The sequence below is a fragment of the Vulpes vulpes genome, chromosome 10 (assembly GCF_048418805.1).
Source record: "Vulpes vulpes isolate BD-2025 chromosome 10, VulVul3, whole genome shotgun sequence".
NCBI classification, from domain to species: domain Eukaryota; kingdom Metazoa; phylum Chordata; class Mammalia; order Carnivora; family Canidae; genus Vulpes; species Vulpes vulpes.
In genome coordinates, this window is record NC_132789.1 from 23,069,221 (window position 1) to 23,089,469 (window position 20,249).

The 20,249-nt window shown below is 36.0% G+C and overlaps 1 protein-coding gene across 3 annotated transcripts in view; it reads right to left on the reverse strand.

Moving 5' to 3' along the window:
• TTC28 (tetratricopeptide repeat domain 28) overlaps positions 1 to 20,249 on the reverse strand; it is a 616,681-nt gene that overhangs the window by 286,979 nt on the left and 309,453 nt on the right. For all 3 annotated transcript variants that reach the window (XM_072723128.1, XM_072723127.1, XM_072723129.1), the window contains 2 exons: positions 11,797 to 12,069; positions 10,687 to 10,817 (listed from right to left, as the gene is read on the reverse strand). In XM_072723128.1, coding sequence (XP_072579229.1) covers positions 10,687 to 10,817; positions 11,797 to 12,069 — 404 coding nt within the window. The remainder of the gene's footprint in view (positions 1 to 10,686; positions 10,818 to 11,796; positions 12,070 to 20,249) is intronic.

A 20,249-nucleotide genomic window follows, 5' to 3' on the forward strand; every position in this document is an offset into this window, starting at 1 on the left:
AACAACTTCCTGTACATTCCATCAGTAGATAAATGGTACAACCATAATACATGTCACTACACAGAAGTTCAAAATAATGTGGTAGATCTACAAATGCTAACATGAAAAGAGGTTTAAGACTATCAAGTAAAAAAAAGCCATTTGGTAAACAATATCTTATTCCCACATATGAGAAACAAAGCTATAATAGAAAATGGCTAGAGTCATCCTACCTAACACATATAATTTAAACCTTCTAATAACCACATAAAAATATAGAACAAGAAAAATGGAATTAATAACATATTTTATTTAATCCAGTGTATCCAAAATACATTTGACTGTAGTCAAACAAAAATTTAGCAATGAGATACTTTGGATTCTTTTTTTTTTCATCCTAAGTCCTCAAAGTTCAGTGTATATCTCATATTTACAGCAACATCTCAATTCAAACTATTCACATTTTAAATAAATGCTCAACAGCCACACACAGTAGTGGCTACCACAGTAGATAGTGTAAATCTAGAAAGGAAATACTTCAAACTGGTAACAGAAGTTATTTCCGGAAAGGACAATGTTTTAATCTTTTACATCAGTAACTAACTCATATATTACTTATATAATGGTAAAAATATATAGACATAAAAAACAAAGTAGTATGGGAATATAAGTGGCTGAGCAAGTAAACCTATTCCAAGAGTTGTTGAATATCTGGGTCCAGGAAGAGAAGCAGGAAAAAATAAAATTTTAAAATATCATTTACTACAAAGAACAAACTGGTGGTTACTAGAGGGAAGGTGGGTCGGGAGGTGGGTGAAATTGGTGAAAGGGATTAAGAGTATACTTATTGTGATAAACACTGAGTAACATATAGAACAGCTGAATCACTATATTGTATGCTTGAAACTAATATAGCATGTATGTTAATTACACTAGAAAATTAATATAAATAAAATAAAATACTACTGAATTAAAAGAAAAATAATAAAATATCATTTATAATAGCATACACATGTACACATGCACACACCTAAAACCTAACAATAAAACTATAGAATGATATGCAATAGTTCTACACTGAAAACTATAAAACATTGCTGAAACAGATTTTACAAGCCCTACATAAATGGAGAAATATACCAAGGTCATGGACTATAAGATTCAAATATATTTAAAGACTCAATACTATCCCAACCAAAATTTCAGCAGGATGTTTGAGTATATGTTTATTTAATGTTCATAAATGTAAAGAACCTGGAATAGTCAAAGCAATCTGAAGAAATACAAAGCTACTAGAATTACCTGATTAGAATTCCAAACTCATTAAAAAGCTGCAATAATTAGGCAATATGCTATTGGTATAAAGATAGACAATGAGATAAATAGTGCAGAAAAGAGAGTCCCTTTATTTTTTTGTGTATGTGTATCTTTTTATTGGAGTTTGATTTGCCAACACATAGTATAACACCCAGTGCTCATCCTGTCAAGTGCCCTTCTCAGTGCCTGTCACCCAGTCACCCCATCCTCCCCCCACCTCCCTCCTTCCACTACCCCTTGTTCGTTTCCCAGAGTTAGGAGTCTCTCATGTTCTATCATCCTCTCTGATATTCTCCACTCATTTTCAGAGAGTCTGTTTATATACCTGATACCTGACTTACGACAAAAGTAGCACACAGTGCAGTCTTATGGAATATACAGTACTGGATCAATTGGAGAATCAGATGAAAGAAAAAGCTGAACTTTGATCCCTACCCCAAACCAAACACAAATGTAAATTCCAAGAGGCAGGAGACCTAAATGCAAAAGGTTAACTAAGGCATCACAGAAGAACATTTTCATGATATTGGAATACACAAATATTTTCTTAAATAGAATACAAAAGGCACTAACCATTAAAATAAACGGATTGGTAAATCAGGCTTCACCAACATTTGTATGATAATGGGTAAAAAAGATAAAAATTGAAAAAACAGAGCTTTCATGATGCAGAGACGATTTAATGAAACTTGAATAAAGAAAACCTTGCTGAGGGGTCAAAGATAGGGTCCTCTACACAGAGGGCCTAGAACAAGTAAAGATACTGAGGGTAAAGTATAAGGCATGTTTAACAAAGTATGGCAAGTAGACTTGTATGAACAGATGATACAGTGTATGCCATACAAAATAATGGGAAAAGATTATGAAGGGGTTTGGACTTTATTCTGAAGGCCAGAGAAAGCTGTCAAAGGCTTTTAAGCAGGAAAACTGCATAATCAGAACTAAATTTTCAAGGGATAACTCAAAGATCTCTGTAGGTGATGGATCAAATTGAGAAGAAACTAAAATCAGGGCAGAGCTAAAACAGATTTCACAAATTACAATATTTACATTCTCCAGTGTGACAAGAGGTATGCAAAGTTACCTAACGAATAAATATCACTTTTTCCAAGCATGTTCAGTTTACTTGACTATCTGGTGGAAAACAATTTTACACTGAATTAAGCTCTGATATTACATAAGCATATGCAACTGCATATGAATCATTTAAATGATGGTGATAATGATAATTCTAATAATAACAGTAGCACCATTTTTGAATTCTTATTGCGTCTCAAGCACTGTGATAAGGAAACACTTGTATGAACTCATTTAATCCTTACAACAATAAGTATAGTAGTAGCTATTATAATCACTTCCTCCATCTAACTACACATACAGACTACTCAGATATTGGTGTTTCCTTATGCCTTGTTCTTTTTTCCTTTTCTATATCTGCTATTAAGGCTTCACAATCCCTTACACTGCTGATGATATAACTTGGTGCAACTATTTCAGAAAACTAAGATTTCAGATTTTTTTTCAGAAAATCTAATAAATCTAAATACATATATGACCAAATGCTTAACAGATGTAAGTGCTGATGTTTCCCAAAAGATATATACAAGAATGTTTATTAGAAGCTTTTTCATAGCCAAAAATTGGAAACAACTTCCATATCCATCACACTTAGAAGAGTTTACATAATTTTCAGGATTACATGGCAATAAGCCAAATTTCAAGTTTGTCTATTATCTAAGTTCATACTCTCAACCACACTGCACTATACTTGAAAGAAATTACCTACTTATGGCAGCAACTTCAGGCTATGCTCATAGGTCCAAGTAGTAGACACCGTCTCCTCTTTACTTTTAGGAGAGTACATGTTAGAAAGTTCAGGAAGTTCTGCAAGGGTCCAGGCAAAAGATGGCACAGTGTAAAGCAGGAGGCAGAAAAGAGGTTGCCAGAAAGAAAACCCAGTAATAAGCCAAACATGAAATTCAAGTGGCTTGAACAACAGGACAAACAGCAAAGGCAGAAAGAGGCATAGACTAAGGGCTAAGTTAGGCATACAGAATCAAAGGTGGGTGTCAAGGAGGCAGCTGGATAAAGAAATATGACGCTCAGGAGAGAAATCAGACTGATAAAAAAACCTTCAGAATCATCAGCATATTCGCATATCAGATTTCCTGGATAGAGAACAACATCGCTAATACAACACAATTTATGCACTCTTCTGACAATTAATATTGGCTCATAGGAAAGTCTCTGTGGGAACCTGAAATTAATTTTCAAACCATTAAAGCAGACAGAAGGTTAGTTAGAATGAAAAATTCCTATGGAGAAGGTATCACCTCCCCTATTAAGTATCTGAGAGAGTAACTAACTGTATAAAAGAAAAACCTATTGCCTTTTTTAAAAAATATTTTTTTTATTTATTCATGAGAGAAAGGCAGAGACATAGGCAGAGAGAGAAGCAGGCTCTATGAAGGAAGCCTGTAGGCAGAGAGAGAAGCAGGCTCTATGAAGGAAGCCTGATGTGAGGCTCGATCCCAGGACCCCAGGATCATGCCCTGAGCCAAAGGCAGATGCTCAACCACTGAGCCACCCAGGTGTCCCAACCTATTGCTTTTTAAGGTAAGTGGACAAAGTGGTTCCAGGCTGCTATGTCACTATTTGGGACAATATTAAAGTGTACTATAGCCAAAGATATAAAATGCAGAAAGATATAGCTTGTTATTCTTACAGTCACAGCATTCAGAGTGGTTACTTTTTGTTTCAAAAGGCAGTTTTCTATTATTTTATTTCAATATTAAAATAATGCAAAAGGGAAACCAAGGTACAATTTGAGGTCACAGATACAATGTAAGAATAGGATAATTATAGGGAAGCCTGGGTAGCTGAGCAGTTGAGTGTCTGCCTTCGGCTCAGGGTGTAATCCCAGGATCTGGGATCAAATTTCGCATTGGGCTCCTTGCAGGGAGGCTGCTTCTCCCATTGTCAATGTCTCTGCCTCTCTCTCTCTCTCTCTCTCTCTTTCTGTGTCTCTCATGAATAAATAAATAAAATCTTAAAAAAAAAAAAAGAATAGGATAGTTATAAAAAGTACATTCTCTGAACTTTTTGTACTCAAGAAGAAGAGTGATTCTTTTAGGGAGAGTTCTCAAAGTTCTAACCAGTGCAGTAATTAAGAGAAAAAAAAAGGTAGGGATAATGTAAGGAAACAAATGCACAAAACTATCATTATTTGCAAAAAAAAAAAAATCCTATTACAAGAAAATTTACAAGAATCAACAAAAAATTATGAGCTATGAGAGAATTTTCACATGGTCAAAACATGCAAAACATATAAAACAAACACCTTTTCTATATGCCATCAATACCTAGTTTTGTTTTGTTTCCTTACGATATTATTTTTAAGTAATCTCCACATCCAAGATGGGACTCAAATTCACAACCCCAAGATCAAGAGTTGCATGCTCTACTGACTGAGCCAGCCAGGTGCCCCCACCAGTATCCAATTTTAAAAACCCATCTATGTTGGAAAAAAATGTCCTATTTCCAACAAGATATATTAAATACTCAGGGGAAAAAATGGGTTATTTGTTTCATTGGTGTTGACTTGTGTACGTTCTTTATATATTTTGGATATTAACCCCATATCAGATATATCATTTGAAAATATCTTCTCCCATTCAGTAGGTTGCCTTTTTGTTTTGTTGATGGTTTCCTTTTCTGTGCAAAAGCTTTTTATTTTGATGTAGTCCAAATGTGTTTTGTTTGTTTTTGTTTCTGTTTTTGCTTTTGTTTCCCTTGCCTTAAGAAACATGTCTAGAAAACCATTGTGGCCGATGTCAGAGAAATTATTGCTGATGTTCTCTTCTAGGATTCATTTAGGTCTAGGACACATTTAGGCCTTTAATCCATTTTGAGTTTATTTTTGTATACAGTGTTAGAAATGATCTAATTTCATTCTTCTATATACAGTTTTCCCAGTACCATTTTTGAGGAGACTATCTTTTTCTCATTTTATATTCTTGCCTCCTTTGTCATACATTAATTGGCCATTTAAGTGTGGGTTCTCTATTCTGTTTCATTGATATATGTGTCTATTTTTGTGCCAGTACCACACTGTTTTGATTACTACAGCTTTGTAGTATATCTTAAAATCTGGAACTGTGATATCTCCAGCTTTGTTTTTATGCAGCCATTAAAATAAAAAAATGAGATCATGCCATTTGTGACAAGAGGGCTAGGAGGTATTATGCTAAGTGAAATAAGTCAGACTGAGAAAGATAAATACCATATGATTTCACTCAAATGCAGAATCTAAAAACAACAAATGAATGGGGGTGCCTTGATGGCTCAGTTGGTTAAGAATCCAACTCTTGATTTTGGCTCAGGTCATAATCTCAGAGTTCTGAGACTGAGCTCTATGTCAGCTTCCATGCTGGATGTGAAGACTACTAAAGGTTCTTTCTCTCCCTTTTCCTCCCCACCTTTCTCTCTCTCTTTAAAGAAAAAAAAAGAAAGAAAAAAATTAAAAAGCAAAATCAGACCTATAAATACAGAGACAAACTGATGGTTGCCATAGGGAAGGAAGGTGAGAGGATGAGAAAAATAAGTGAAAGGAAGTGGGAGACATAGGCTTCTGGTTATGGAATGAATAAGTCACAGGAATAAAAGTCACAACATAGGGAATATAGTCAATGATATTGTAATAGCACTGTATGGTGACAAATGGTAGCTATATTTGTTGTGAGCAGAGCATAACATATAAACTTGTTGAACTACTATGTGTACACTTGAAATTAATATAACATTGTATGTCAACTATACTCAAACAAAAATAAATAAATATGGAAAAACTCTCCCTAAAAGTGCAGATCACCAAAGAGCATAAAAGGTGAAATGCAAGAACAGATCAGGCTCCTGAGTAGAAGATCGACTATTAAAAAGATATAAATTTTTAAAAAATAAATAAAATAAAATAAAAATATATAAATTTACCCATAACTAATATGTAAATCTCAACAAAAATACCAATGGGAGAGTATCCAAATTTTGACAAAACGATTTTAAAGTTTATTTGGGGTAGTGAGGGGAGATAAGGATATTCTAGACATTTTTTTAAAAGAATTAATGTTATGAAACTTGTAGCAGATGTAAAATGCATAATAAAGCAACAATAATTAAAACTATGCATTAGAACACAAATTGTCCAATAGCTCACTGGGCTGACATAGCAAGGTCCAGGATTAAATCAATATAAAATAATGAACATCAAAAAACATAAAAAAAGGAAATAACCAACTTTACAACAGAAAAATAAGATGAGTATTAAAGTTCTTTATGAAAGATATTTTTTAAAATAGTCATCCCTCGGGTGCCTGAGTGGCTCAGTCAGTTAAGTATCCAACTCTCGATTTTGGCTCAGGTCACGATCTCAGGATCATGAGATTGATTCCTAGATGGGGTTCTGTACTTAGAGTGGAGTCTGCTTGAGATTCTTTCTCTCCCTCCCCTTCTACCTCTCCCTCTGCCTCTCTCTAATAAATACATAAAACTTTTTAAAAAATAGCCCCAACAGTGATCAAAGAAATTAAAAGTAAAAGGGTTAAGATGTCACTTTTTTTTTTACTTATCAATTTGACTTTTTATTTTATCTATTATTTAGTAATGCCTAGTGTTGGCCAGTCCAGGGAAATGGAATATCTGATACATTGCTGGTAGGAATGAAAACATACATAGCCTTTCTGAGAGCTGTTTAGTAGGATCAGAAGCCCTAATACTTTTTTTCCAAGCAAGCCCACTTTTAATAATCTAGCCAAAGGAAATGATGAGAGATATGATCAAAGATTTATTTACAAAGATTTTTTCCATATTTTATAATACCAAAAATTTTGAAGCAAACTAAATGCATTATGGAAGAGGTATAGACAAAATAATTTGTGCTAAAACCATAAGACTTTCAGTAGAACACTTAATAAAATAAAAAAATGTGAAAATATTAAGGAAAAAAACAAGTTATAAACGTACCACAATAGGATCTCAATTTTTGTTTGGATAGGTATACATATGGCCAAAAGATCATACCCAAAATATCAAAAGGATGGTAGGCTTATGGTTGGTTATTTTCATGATTTTTTATATAACTAGATAAAACTAACAACTCCTACATTTTAACAACTCTTACCTTATTAAAAAACTAAGTCTGTGACCTTAACAAATAGGATAGTAGAAAATAGGACCTGACCTTTGCTAATGGTGTGAACTATCTCATCCTTCATGAGTGATATGAGGGATAACATGACTGATATGCTAACCAGATTTCAGAACCTGCTTGCCAATTTCTACATCTCACTTAAGGAACAACTTGAGTTCCACCTGTTTCACAAAGCTCTCACAAGTCTCTACCAGTCTCTGTCTCCTCTGGAATCCAAGAATCTTGGCAGTGATTAAAGATAATGTTCATTATTTATTGCAGAAACATTGTTTTAATATTTGTGTTATATTAAATTCTGTCTCCAAGACAATATAAGTTCCTCAAGGGGAGTGACCCCACACCTACTGCCTAGGCCCAGAATCCTCAGCACAGTACTTTATGAACACCTAACATATGCATAGCATGTTAATAAATTACATCACAGAAGACTGGCCAAGCAAAATTTTGAAACTGGATGAAATACATATATTGCAATAGTTCCTACTAGGCATTTTCTATGTCCCTTTAAGTTCTGGACCAATATTAATACTAGTCTTAACAATTATTGGCTGTTTTCAGGGATGTGGAAATAAAGATCTCCAGTTAAATACAGATGTACAAGCAGCAGTACTCAAATACAACCTTTAAAATTAAGAGAAAAGAAAAGAAAATTACATTAAATTCTCAAGAAAATGAATGGCACTGTATGATTCCAGAAGCAAATACAACTGAAGAGAGACAGTGAGAAAAAAGAGAAATTCTACAGGTCAGTTTAGAAATCAGATAAATATGTCAACACAGAACAGAAGCATGCTCTAGAAAGAACATCCCAAAAAAAGGTTTCTGCCTTGGCCAACCTATGGCTAACCCAGCAACCATAATGGCAACAGTGAAAGGGGAACAGTCAGAAGAGGATTGTAAAAATTATTCAAGTTTTGATAATGAGAAACTTTGAAGAGAAAATTAATGGGAAAAAATTAATGAGATTTTCAACTTGGAAAAGGAGAGGCCACAGTCCATTAATTATGGTAGCTGAACATTCTCTTTCTAATCCCAGAGGGTCAAAATCAGTCTTACTTATACATAAGGAGGGGTTCCCAATAGGCAGGCTTGTGAACTACTGTAGTAATGGTTAAATAGAGGCCAATGGGGCGGGGGGGGGGGGGGCGGAGAGACAGGGTGTCTGTGGTAGGTGGAAATTCAAAGAAGAGAAGATTTGGGGAGGAAATTGGCTCCAATATTATCTCAAAGTCCCTTCTATCCCTATAATCAATGATTCCTTAATAACTTATTGTACAGCAAAGGTTTATAAAACCCAGAAAACACAGACTAAAGAAAATTACACTATTAAAAATAGGGAAGGCAGAAAATTTTCACTTCTCCTTTTTAATACCTACGATAATCCTATGTCCTAATTTCAAGTCTTTCTACCCCATGTAGTAATTGCGCTAATATATATGCATCCCAAAGGTCAGGAAAATAGAGATGCAGTTCTTTTTTTTTAAGATTTTATTTATTTATTCATGATAGACACAGAGAGAGAGAGAGACAGAGACACAGGCAGAGGGAGGAGCAGGCTCCATGCAGGGAGTCTGCCGTGGACTCGGCAGGACTCGGCAAAGAGGACTCTGCCCTCTTTTTTTTTTTTAAGATTTTATTTATTTATTCATGAGAGACACAGGCAGAGGGAGAAGCAGGCTCCGTGCAGGATGCCCAACATGGGACTCGATCCCAGGTCTCCAGGATCACGCCCTGGTCTGAAGGTGGTGCTAAACCGCTGAGCCACCAGGGCTGCCCCTATTAATGCAGTTTTTGACATATTTATGGTCATCTGAGCCTTCACCAAATGGCCCTATTTAAGCAACTTAGCTGTTTTATTTCTTAAACCTGGCTGTCACCTAATGCCATCAATATATCTGTGTCTATAAGTCTGATCCCTCTTTTCATTCTCTTAACATCAAAAAGTCAGATAATCTGGCTTATAAGAATTGTTTGTAAGCTAAGAGTAAATAGATAGAGAATAGTATTTAGGTAACACTCTAGAGAATAAAATCACCTAAAGTCCATCTCACTTGAACGATATACTTTGGCAGCTTTCAAAGGCTTTTCTCTGACACCCATGTAATGAGAGACTTTATGGAAGTCTCTTCCCCTTCCTAAGGGGAGATTCCAACACACCATTAAAACAAAGGCTTTTTTCTTCCCCAATTCCTTCCTAGTAACTGACCATGTTTTAGAGACTCAATGATGCTAAGTCATTGAAATCAAAAAATTAATTTCTATAATGTCCCACAGTGAAATTCTAAGATGTAAGTAAATACATTTCCCAATACATAGACTGATTCATAAGTGTGTTGTTGCCTCTATTACCCTTCTTTTCCTTGTTAATAATATGATATTAAAAAAATAATATGATATTAGAAGCTACCCTTTATGGAATTCCAACTACCATTATAGGTACTTTATATATATATGTATTATTTATAATCCTATCACAACAGTATATGGAATAAATATGATCATTATTTTCTAAGAAAACATAGGTAAAGAGGAGCCAAGTAATAATTTCCCTAAGATCCCAGAGCCAGAAAGCACTATAGCAGGGATTCCAATCTGGAATCTAAATTCACTCTAAACCCCACCCTCTCTCCACTTTGCAGGCACTTTCTTATCAGGCTGCATCTACTGGATATCAACGCTCTGAGAATATTATATTCCATTTCTCTAACAAAGATAGGATGATATTCTTAATCATTATAATTCAGGTCTCTCAGTCAGACTTAATATGCTTCTACTACCTGAGTTAAAAATCCGCCAAAGAAATAACATGAAGAGTTTGCAGTAATAATACTCCATCTCAAATAAAGTAAATGTGTGCTCATTTAATTTAATGGATATATCATGAAGATACAGTTTTTCGTTAATTTTTCATGGGTCTCTTTCCTTCATATTTAAATAGAAAAAGAGCCATGCATCTGAACAATGCAAGCTGTTAGATCCTGAGGTCAGGGACCAAGTCTTATTCAATTCTATACCTCCAAGGTCTATATATGGTAGACATTCAACACCAGATCACTGATTAAAGATGGAGGCAATGATTATCAACTTCTAAAAATAATATTTTAGGGTACCTGAAACATTTTGAACAGCAAAAAGGATTCCATGTTTCAAAAAAAATGTTTTTGGTCTACAGGTAAACTTCCTACCTCTCGATCCTTGAGTTTCATGGCGAGCACCAACTGATGCCTGTGGTTAGTGAGAGCCTCCCGATAATTTCCTTTGGAGAAGAATGCAGAGCCCAGATTCCCATGAGCTCGGCATTCTCCTGTCTGGTCACCTGAGTTGGATTTTAAAAAAAGATAAAATTTCTTTAAGTTATAGTGTTAATTATAATTTATAATGCCCATCTTAATTTAATTAACAGATTTACTGACTAATATTTTCTTTGTCTTCTTTTAGAAAAGTATTTTCATCTTCTATGAGACTCTCTATAGTAAGTTATGGTACTAGAATTAAATCTCTGGACAGTAACTGTTGTTATAACATACAACTACATTCAAGGACATAGGTATCCTGGAAATTAGAGGTTAAAGACCTTGACACAAACAAGCTATGAGTCACCTCAATGCTCTGCTAATGACCGCTGGTTCTGAGCAACCATCAGCTTGTTGATTCAGTCATTTAACTAAACCTACTATGAAAAATAAAAAATAAAAAAAAATAACTAAACCTACTATGATATATTGCTTCTTTACAAGTGTGCTGATGATAGATTTACTATATCTCTTCTCTTACTGCAATGCTGCAAGTCACTGAATAATCACTGTAACAATGATCATAATCATAAGCCACACTTATTTTACAAATGAGGAAATGGTAGCACTGAGAGGTGAGGCAACTTGCAGAAGATCATATGTCTAGTAAGTAGCAGAGCCAGGATTCTAAACTCAGCCATCTAGCCCCACAGGCCACAATCAACCACTGCACTGTACTATTACCTCTAACAAAATCCTGATGCATTCTATGGTAGACAAAAATTAAAATTAAGATGAGAGATTCACCCATCAATACTATCATTTGGGATATTAAATCTGTGAGCCCAAATCTCTGAAGAGGGCAATGAATATGTTAATCCACATATCTTGGCCTTTCGGGAGCTTTGGTATTTTGTTATAAGAAAGGCCCTAAGTACTCTAAAACACAATATTCTAGAGACACACTCACTTTTCATTGCATATGGTATTCCCATCCATGTCAGGTTAATCAGCTTTTTTATTTCCTTTCTGTACTGAAATAAAAGACAGAAGCAACCCTACCTAAGGTCTTGGCTACATCCAAGTCCTGTTGCATGTATCCGGTACTCTTCTCTGTGTTTCCAAGAGACCAGTAAGCACTGCTCAGGGCAGAGAAAACAGAACCTCTCAGTTTGAGGCTGCAGGTGCCAATCTTGAGAGCAGCTTCTAAGACAACCACAGAGGCCCCATGATGGCCAGCTGTCAGGAGTTCCTGTCCAACCACAGACACAACCACAAAGGGGCTCTTGTCCAGTTTCATTTTCTGAAGCTGCTGATAAGTGGGCTCGAGGGAATCTGGGGGAAAAAAAGAAGGAAACAAGAGAACATAGATGATATACAAAACAATCTTTTATAGTATGCTCTAGAAGCAAATGTGTATCATACCTCTTATGGACCATTTCAAATATAAGTTCCTCAACCTTTAATCCAGCACCACTCTCAGTGTCCACCTATCCATAGGATTCCATAACCCCACCCTCAGTCTGGTAGGTAATCTCCTTCTCCCCACTGCACATGCTTAAGCCACATTCACCTTCCCTTCTGGTCTTTGAGTATGACATATCACTTTCCTTGAATAATTCTCCTCCTCTGTCCTGCTGTCCTCTCAAAATCTTACAAGCACATCCCTCAGGTTCTGACTCCACCATACGGTATCCTCAGGCTCTCCAGCCTATCTGACTTCTTGTACCTAAATTTCTGCTACATTTTTATAGAAAGTATTGCAGTTTGACCCTTAACCATTTTAGAATTATTCCACGTATGTTCATTTTGAAGACATTTCCCCAGCTAAATCTGAAGACTGCTATAGAATGTTTAATGCTTTACAATAATTCCATAGTAACTGGCACAACGTGGGCATTAAATTGAAAATGAGCAATTTCTGGGGCACTTGGGTGGCTCAGTCTTAGGTTAAGCATCTATCTTCGGCTCAGGTCATGATTCCAGGATCCTGAGATTGAGCCAGGCAGTGGGCTCTCAGCTCAGTGGAGTCTGCTTCTTCCTCTCCCTCTGCCCCTCCCCTTGGCTTGTACATGTTCTCTCTCTCTCAAATGAATAAATAAAACCGTACCAACAAAACAAAACAAAACACCAAACTTGCCATTACCACATAGGTGATAGTCCCTAACACATCTGGTGTTCAAAAAATGTTTGTTCAATCTGAATCTGAATGACTGATTAATAAAACTCCATCTACCTTTTCCCTGAAAAATGCAATAAAAGAAGCTCTCCCAACAAAATCGCCATCATCCTCACTGCAACACAGTATCTACTGCTGCTTCTAAAACCAGTATGACCAAATAAAAAAGTATTACCAGTTTTTGTTGTGGTGACAAATGAAACCATTAAAAAAATCATCTGAATTTGCTAAGGAAAGAAAGAAAACAAAATTAATGTTGATCTCATTTTATTTTCATGTGGTATCTAGAAAGGATACAGACTAAGAGTCAGAAAGCCACAGAGATTCTTTTTACCTGAAGCTAGGTTTGAATGTGATGACCTCTAAGTGCCTTCTCCCGCTTCTCTCATTTTTTTAAAGACAATTGCAGAGTCACTGACTATAACCTTACAATGATGCGGCATTTACAACACATTTGTTAGCTTTACTGAAAAACTATTTCACATTAGTTGTTCCACTGTGCATATGTTAAAAAAAAACTATTAAAAAGCTGGTCTCTTTAAATCTTGGATATCTCAGCCAATGGTACTGCATTAACATGTAATTTTTACAATTTATGACTTTGAATTTCAACTCTACACTGAGGAGCTCTCGTCTGAATCAACATTACCACAGAAACCTCGAAACCTACTGATGCCTAAAGCATTTTTCCCCTTCAATCAGATCACTAAACAGAGAACAAAGAACATTTTTATACCTGTCAAGATGCAAGTGCACATAGTACCAGTAAACACTAGCTAACCAGTAAGGTTAAATACAGGCACAAGAACTCAGGAATTACTAGAATAGAAAACAACAGTACCATACTGAAATAAATGTGAGCAGAATTTGGTGGTACCCACTGCTGGGTTTGGCTGCCAATGATGATCACATTAGCATCCCACCAGTCAATTAGCAGAAGCAAAAATAACAGAATTTCGCAGCTAAAAAGACCTTGAAAATACCCATTTTAGATGTGGTGAATCTAAGTATTTAAATGATTCACTTAAGGTCAGACAGCTTGGGACAGAACCGAGATAAGAACCTTGTTGCAGAGCTCTAAGTCTAGGCTCTGATACCATACCAGGCAAAATTCTTATTGCTGACAAAAATAAAAAAAAAAAAAATCAATCCTCGCTGGTTATAAGTAGAAAAGAAGTGCACTGAGGAGCTACTGCCAAGAGTGAAAAAGCAGACCTCCAGACCCTCAGTCAAAATCATGCCACAAAACCTCCATAATGAAAGCAACATGATTGTCGCAACTAAACACAGGACACCACAGCTTTCACTGCTGCCTCCATTACTACTGAATGGCACCATTAGAAAACAGATGTCATGACTGCCAAAAAACACCACCAGAACAAATTCTGTGCTATCCTTTCTTTTTTGAACCTTGACTCAAAGGTGGGTTGCAGCTGCAAAGGAGAATGGGAAAATTAGGATCTGAAGGCAAGAGGCAGAAGTAGGACATAGGGAATTCCCCAAACATGGGAAGAGTGTTCAGACACTCAGAGCCAAAATGATCAATAGCCAACAAAGATACCATGCTCAGCTGGTGACTTTTTTTAACTGTAGCAATCATGACCAAGTTCAAAAAAAGGAGCCCTCTATTTTTTTTTAAGATTTTTATTTATTTATTCATGAGAGATGCAGAGAGAGAGAGAGGCAGAGACATAGGCAGAGGGAGAAGCAGGTACCATGCAGGGAGCCTAATGTGGGACTCGATCTTGGAACTCTGGGATCATGCCCTGAGCCAAAGGCAGACGATGCTCAACTGCTGAGCCACCCAGGTGTTCCAAAAAAGGAGCCTTCTAAATGAGCCTCTAAAACTACACAAAGGTAGAAAGAAAAGAGAACAGTGCCACAATTAGAGGACTGAGGGAAATACCTGGAAGACTACCCCTGCAAAAGAAAGAAATATTCAATTGTACAAATTTTCATTAAATAAAAATAAAGTTGAAGGAACAAGAGGTAAAAGAACAAATTTCCATTTTCAGTATATAGGAAAGAGACTATAAATACATTAACAGATAAATTAAATGCAATCTCAAATGCAGTACATGTTATAAGAGTTTGGAAAGGGGGGCAACTATTAAGGGTTGTCAGAAAGCTTCATGGAAACATAACTTGATTTCTTAAAGAAAGGGTAGATAGGACTTAGACAAGTCTTTCCTTTGTTTCTGAAAGTAGAGGGTATTTTAGGCAGAAGTTCTGTTCTAAACAAAAGTGCCAGAAGAAGATAGGTACATGAATTGATAGACAATGGAGAATAGGCCAGCTTGAAGGGACCAGAGATTATTATAAGGAAGAAAGCAGATGTGGAATAATAGAGAAAATATCCAGCCAAGGACAAGAGATCTGGATTTCAAAGCTGCACAGCCTCAATCTCCTCACTTTGTCAAATGTATAGATTGTGATTCTGGTGATAGTTACATAAATCTATACATCCTATAGATATGTATATGTCTATACATATTTGTGTACATGTATGCATAAGCATATACACACATATACATGTGTGTATATCTATGTGCACAGATATATATGTGCACAGAAAAGTATACAAAAGTCTATTTCGCCTTACATAAATTTAAATTTTTGATGTCAAATTTCTCTGCTCTCAGCTATAAATATGTCTCAGTGGCCCACACTCACTAGTCTGAAGCTCCAATTAGCAGGTATACATGCTTTTGACACTAAAAGTGGTAGGACAAGTTTTTTTTTTTTTTTTTGATGTATTAAAAATATAGGCTAGATTAGCTCTCTCTGAGATTCTTTCCAACTCTACTATTCTATTCCTCTAATTCCTATTCTAGAGTAAATAGGCTATTAGCATAGGGACTAATTTTGTGATTTTATCAGGCTAGGTGAAACAGATTTGACAGCCTGTAGCTGTTAAGAGGTTTTTCTTTCTAGAAACTATGCATGATATATGAAATAGCCAATGTTAAACCAACTCCGTAAGAATGTAGAGGTCCTCTGCAACATTCACTGAATACCACTTATGTGCTTTCAAAATGTATAGGCTTTAAGAATTTAAGATGAACGAAGTCACACTACCTGACATTTGAAGAGCTTGTTGGAACGTAGTAGAGACTATTAATAAACAATCTCATTCAGATAAGAGATATATTATATTTTATCAGTTCTGAGATACACATTTATTCACATATTAACATCCTTAGATTTGGGATTTAACATCTTTAAACATGGTGGTGCCTCACAGTGATCTGTCACTTCTATGTTTAAATGGGTCCAACAGAGCTCTTTCAGTTTATATAAAATAAAAAGTTCAATGACAAGAAAGAATTATGTCATTAAACATCAGCATTTTTTTAGTAATATATAAAATAATAATACAACTCTCAATCCAGAATTCTTAGCATTGGTAGGATGCACTATGGGTCCCCAACAGAGCAAAGTGCTGACTCTACCCATATAGGTCTAGGAATGCTTTCCAGAGGAAGTAAACATCTAAATAGAAATTGAAGATATAAGAAACCAGTGTTTTCCAGGAACTGCAGGTTGTTTTAGTTGGGGGTATCTTGGAGATGAGAATGAAAGAGAGGAAAGATCTCTTATACTAAGGAGGCTGACCTCTACCCCATAAGCAATGGGGAAAATAGAATTATGAATAAGAGAATGACCAATCAGACTTACATTTTAGAAAAATTCATTCTGGGAAGAAAGCAAAACATGGACTGGTTTAGGAAAAATAAAAGCCATGAAAACCAGTTAGAAGCAAAGTCCTGAACTTTCAATGACAAAACAAATGGAGAACAAAGGATAAATTTCAGACATAGTTAGAATTAAAAAAATTTATAGAATTTGAGGAATAAATGCATTTAATAGACACAGTGCCTTATACCAAAGAAATGTTACTCTACTCACGTCTCCCATGGATCACCTTCAAGGTAATTAACGTTTTTACAGACTTCAATTTGTCTACAATGCTATGAAGACCTGGAGCCTTCCAAGCTACCCTTGTAACATTTCCATACATACATGATTTTAAAAGCTTCAGTTTTCCTAAAAACCTGGTAATACCACTACCAATTATTCTTGGACACATCGCTAAAATAGAGTACTGCATTGCAAATCCAGAAGACTGACAGAAACAATTATGAAATGAATCTCCAAACAGTGGTCCAAAGAGAGAACAGCAACTAATAAAACGTAAGGAAGTGGGATTCTTGGGTGGCTCAGCAGTTGAGCGTCTGCCTTCAGCTCAGGACATGATCCTGGGGTCTGGAATGGAGTGCCGCATCAGGCTCCCTACAGGGAACCTGCTTTTCCCTTGCCTATGTCTCCACCTCTCTCTCTGTGTCTCTCATGAATAAATAAATAAAATCTTAAAAAAAAAAAAAAGTAAGCAAAGTATTATGAGGGTAAAGTACTCCCAAAAAAACAAAATTTAGAGGTAAGTTTCCTAACATTCATTTAATTTTAATTTTCACCTTTTCTTAGGTTAATTCCTTAAAGAGGCAACTAAATTAAAAACCACTTGGCTTGTCACAAAAGGAAAACTATCGTATGATTCCACTGATATGAGGTACCTAGAATAGTTAAATTCACAGAGACAGAAAATAGCATGGTAGTTGCCATGAGCTGGGGGGAGAGGAAATAGAGAGTTATTATTTAATGGGTACAGAGTATTAATTTGGGAAGATAAGAAAGTTCTGGAGATGGATGGTGGTGATGGTTGCAAAACACTGTAGATGGACGTAATGCCACTGAATTATATAATTAAAAAATAGTTAAAATGGTCAATTTTATGTTACACATATTTTACCACCATTAGAAAACTTTTGGTTTATACAAAAAAGTAAAATTTAACCCTCCTCAAAAAAAGAAAAAAGAAAGAAAAACAACTGACATGTTTAGCACTTTGTCTAAGTCACTCACTTCACATTTCCCCAGGCGTGTCTATATATAGTTCCAAAAGGATTCAAAGGCCTTCCATAGATATAAAGGTAGAAAATATAGAAGCCAGAAATGAGTAGAAAGTAAGGATAAGGCAAAAACAAAAAACAAAAACTCAGCATACAGACAGGCAGACTATAAGCCCCAGCCCATTTCCTAAAGATGGCCAGGACATTGGGCTCTATGCTTCATAGAGGACAAAGCAAAAGGATAAAGATCATTTCTAAAATTCCCAGACCTTCTAAATAAAAATACAGCAACAGTCAGGAGAAATGCAGCCTTTCCTGGCACTGGGGGCTGAGACAAAGTTCTCCAGTGAGTGCTCAGCAAGAGGACCACATGTATGGTGTGGTATTCGTTCCACACCCACAGCACTGTGCCTGTCATAAATATAAGAGCAGGATTAACAGTGCTTCTATGTGTGCTCCTCAGTGAGAAGTGCATGACACTGAAGCAGGGAAGGTCATGGGCAAGGGCCAGCTTATGCCTTGTAGTGATGGATTCTCAAAACAATATACTGTCATTTCCCTCTTACAGGTAAGGATTGAGGTATAGAGAAAGGAAACAACCTTGCTCAGTCGGAGAAACAGCAAATGGCAGCACTGGGATTAGATTCCAATTTTTTTTTTAAAATAACATTTCAGAAACAGGCCTCCTGTGAAGTGACTGCCACCTAAACGAAAATCAGAGGGAAAGAATTCTCCAAGGGTGGGTGGCAATTAGGCAAATAAAAGGTGAGCCCCAAGTTGACCCAGAGAGAAAAGCTTATACATTCAACAGCCATTTTCCATCAGCACTCCATAAAATTAGCTTCCCTGGAACCTCTGGAGCTAGTAGAAACACCACGACAGGTGATAGCCCATAAATGTAATAGTCTTTAGATTACCGAATTAACAGGAGGAGAGAAAATATACACAAGAGAACCCTCAGCAAGAAGCAGCCCTGGCGCCTTTAGAGGAACGAATAAAGGTAAACTCAATCTCACTTTGTAATTATATTATTGAATTTGGTTGGCAGTAGTACTATGCTATACCATGCAAATTTGCATAAACATTTATAAGATACAATGAGCTGAAATTGCTGAAAGGCTATCAGAAAAGGAGAAATGGAAAACAGTAAAAGGATAACTTGAGAGGTCATGAAAAAGCATATCATTTTACATTTATATTTATTTTTATGTTTTCATTAATGATCTAAGGAAATACATTATATATAAGGATGTAAATATATCTACAGGAATAGTTTAACTGATATCTTGGTTGGTGACACGAGTAAAACCATAATGATTTAATAAAGTAAAACAGACAATTCAGTTAGCAATATAAGCAACAACATATCAAGTAACAAAATATCAAGTAAAAAAATCCAGGAAGTTTCAATATGGATAAATATATGTATTTGGGAAGGAAGACATATTGATGTAGGTTGGCCCTACCTTTAAAAAAAATGAAATCTTGAAACTTCTCCAAAAGGTCAAACCACAGGATGCTGTGCATATCACTGGAGCTTTGTTTCCTTATAGAAGTACCTGGACTAGGGGAGCTTCCTCTGTTGCATTTAAGAATTAACAAAACAAAAACAATTGATACAACAGATCAGACCTATATGTAAAGTGACCAAACTGCACAGCTATGCAACAATAGCAGGAACTTAGAAAGCTGCAGGAGGCTAAAATAAACAGTGGGTAAAAAATGGGCAGCAATAATGACAGATTTTGTGAATTACAACCATATAACAAAAAGAGAGGTCATTAAGATGTGAGATGATGCACAGAACAACACCGTGCAAAGCAACCGCCTCTATAAAATGTTGATAAGAGAAGCCCACCTGGAATAGACACAGTGGTAAAGGCAATGCTAAAAATAAATGAAATACATCAAATTGCCTTAAGGAAAGAGAAGAAAATATTGAAGTGTTCCAGGCACCTGTAAGATGCAGCTTTCTCCAGGGTCAGCCTTAGGTCACTCAGTATAAGATGGGAAAGAACATGGCACAGAAAACCCTAAGGGGGACAGCAGCATTGAACTATTTCTCGCAGTGCAGGGAAGATTTCCTTACATTTATCTAAACAAATTGCTTCAAAGGCAAAATGGTAAGTATGATTCTGCTGATCTCAACACATTCACTCCAGTATTCTAAGGCAGCAGCAGAAACACCTCAGAATAAAGAAGTGATATCTTCATGAACTAAATAAAAAAAAAAAATGTTCCATGTAAATTGCTTGCAGAAGGATATAGGGAAAGAATGAGAAAATGCCAGAAAACGGCAAGGAGAGACAGATTGATTTTTGTTGTTGTTGTCCACTTCCCCCCCCACAAGCCCTGCAGCTCCAAAGCACATCTGCTCTAAGTCAGAGTTTATTAACAGCAGGTCCCCCAGTGGGAAAAGCCATTTG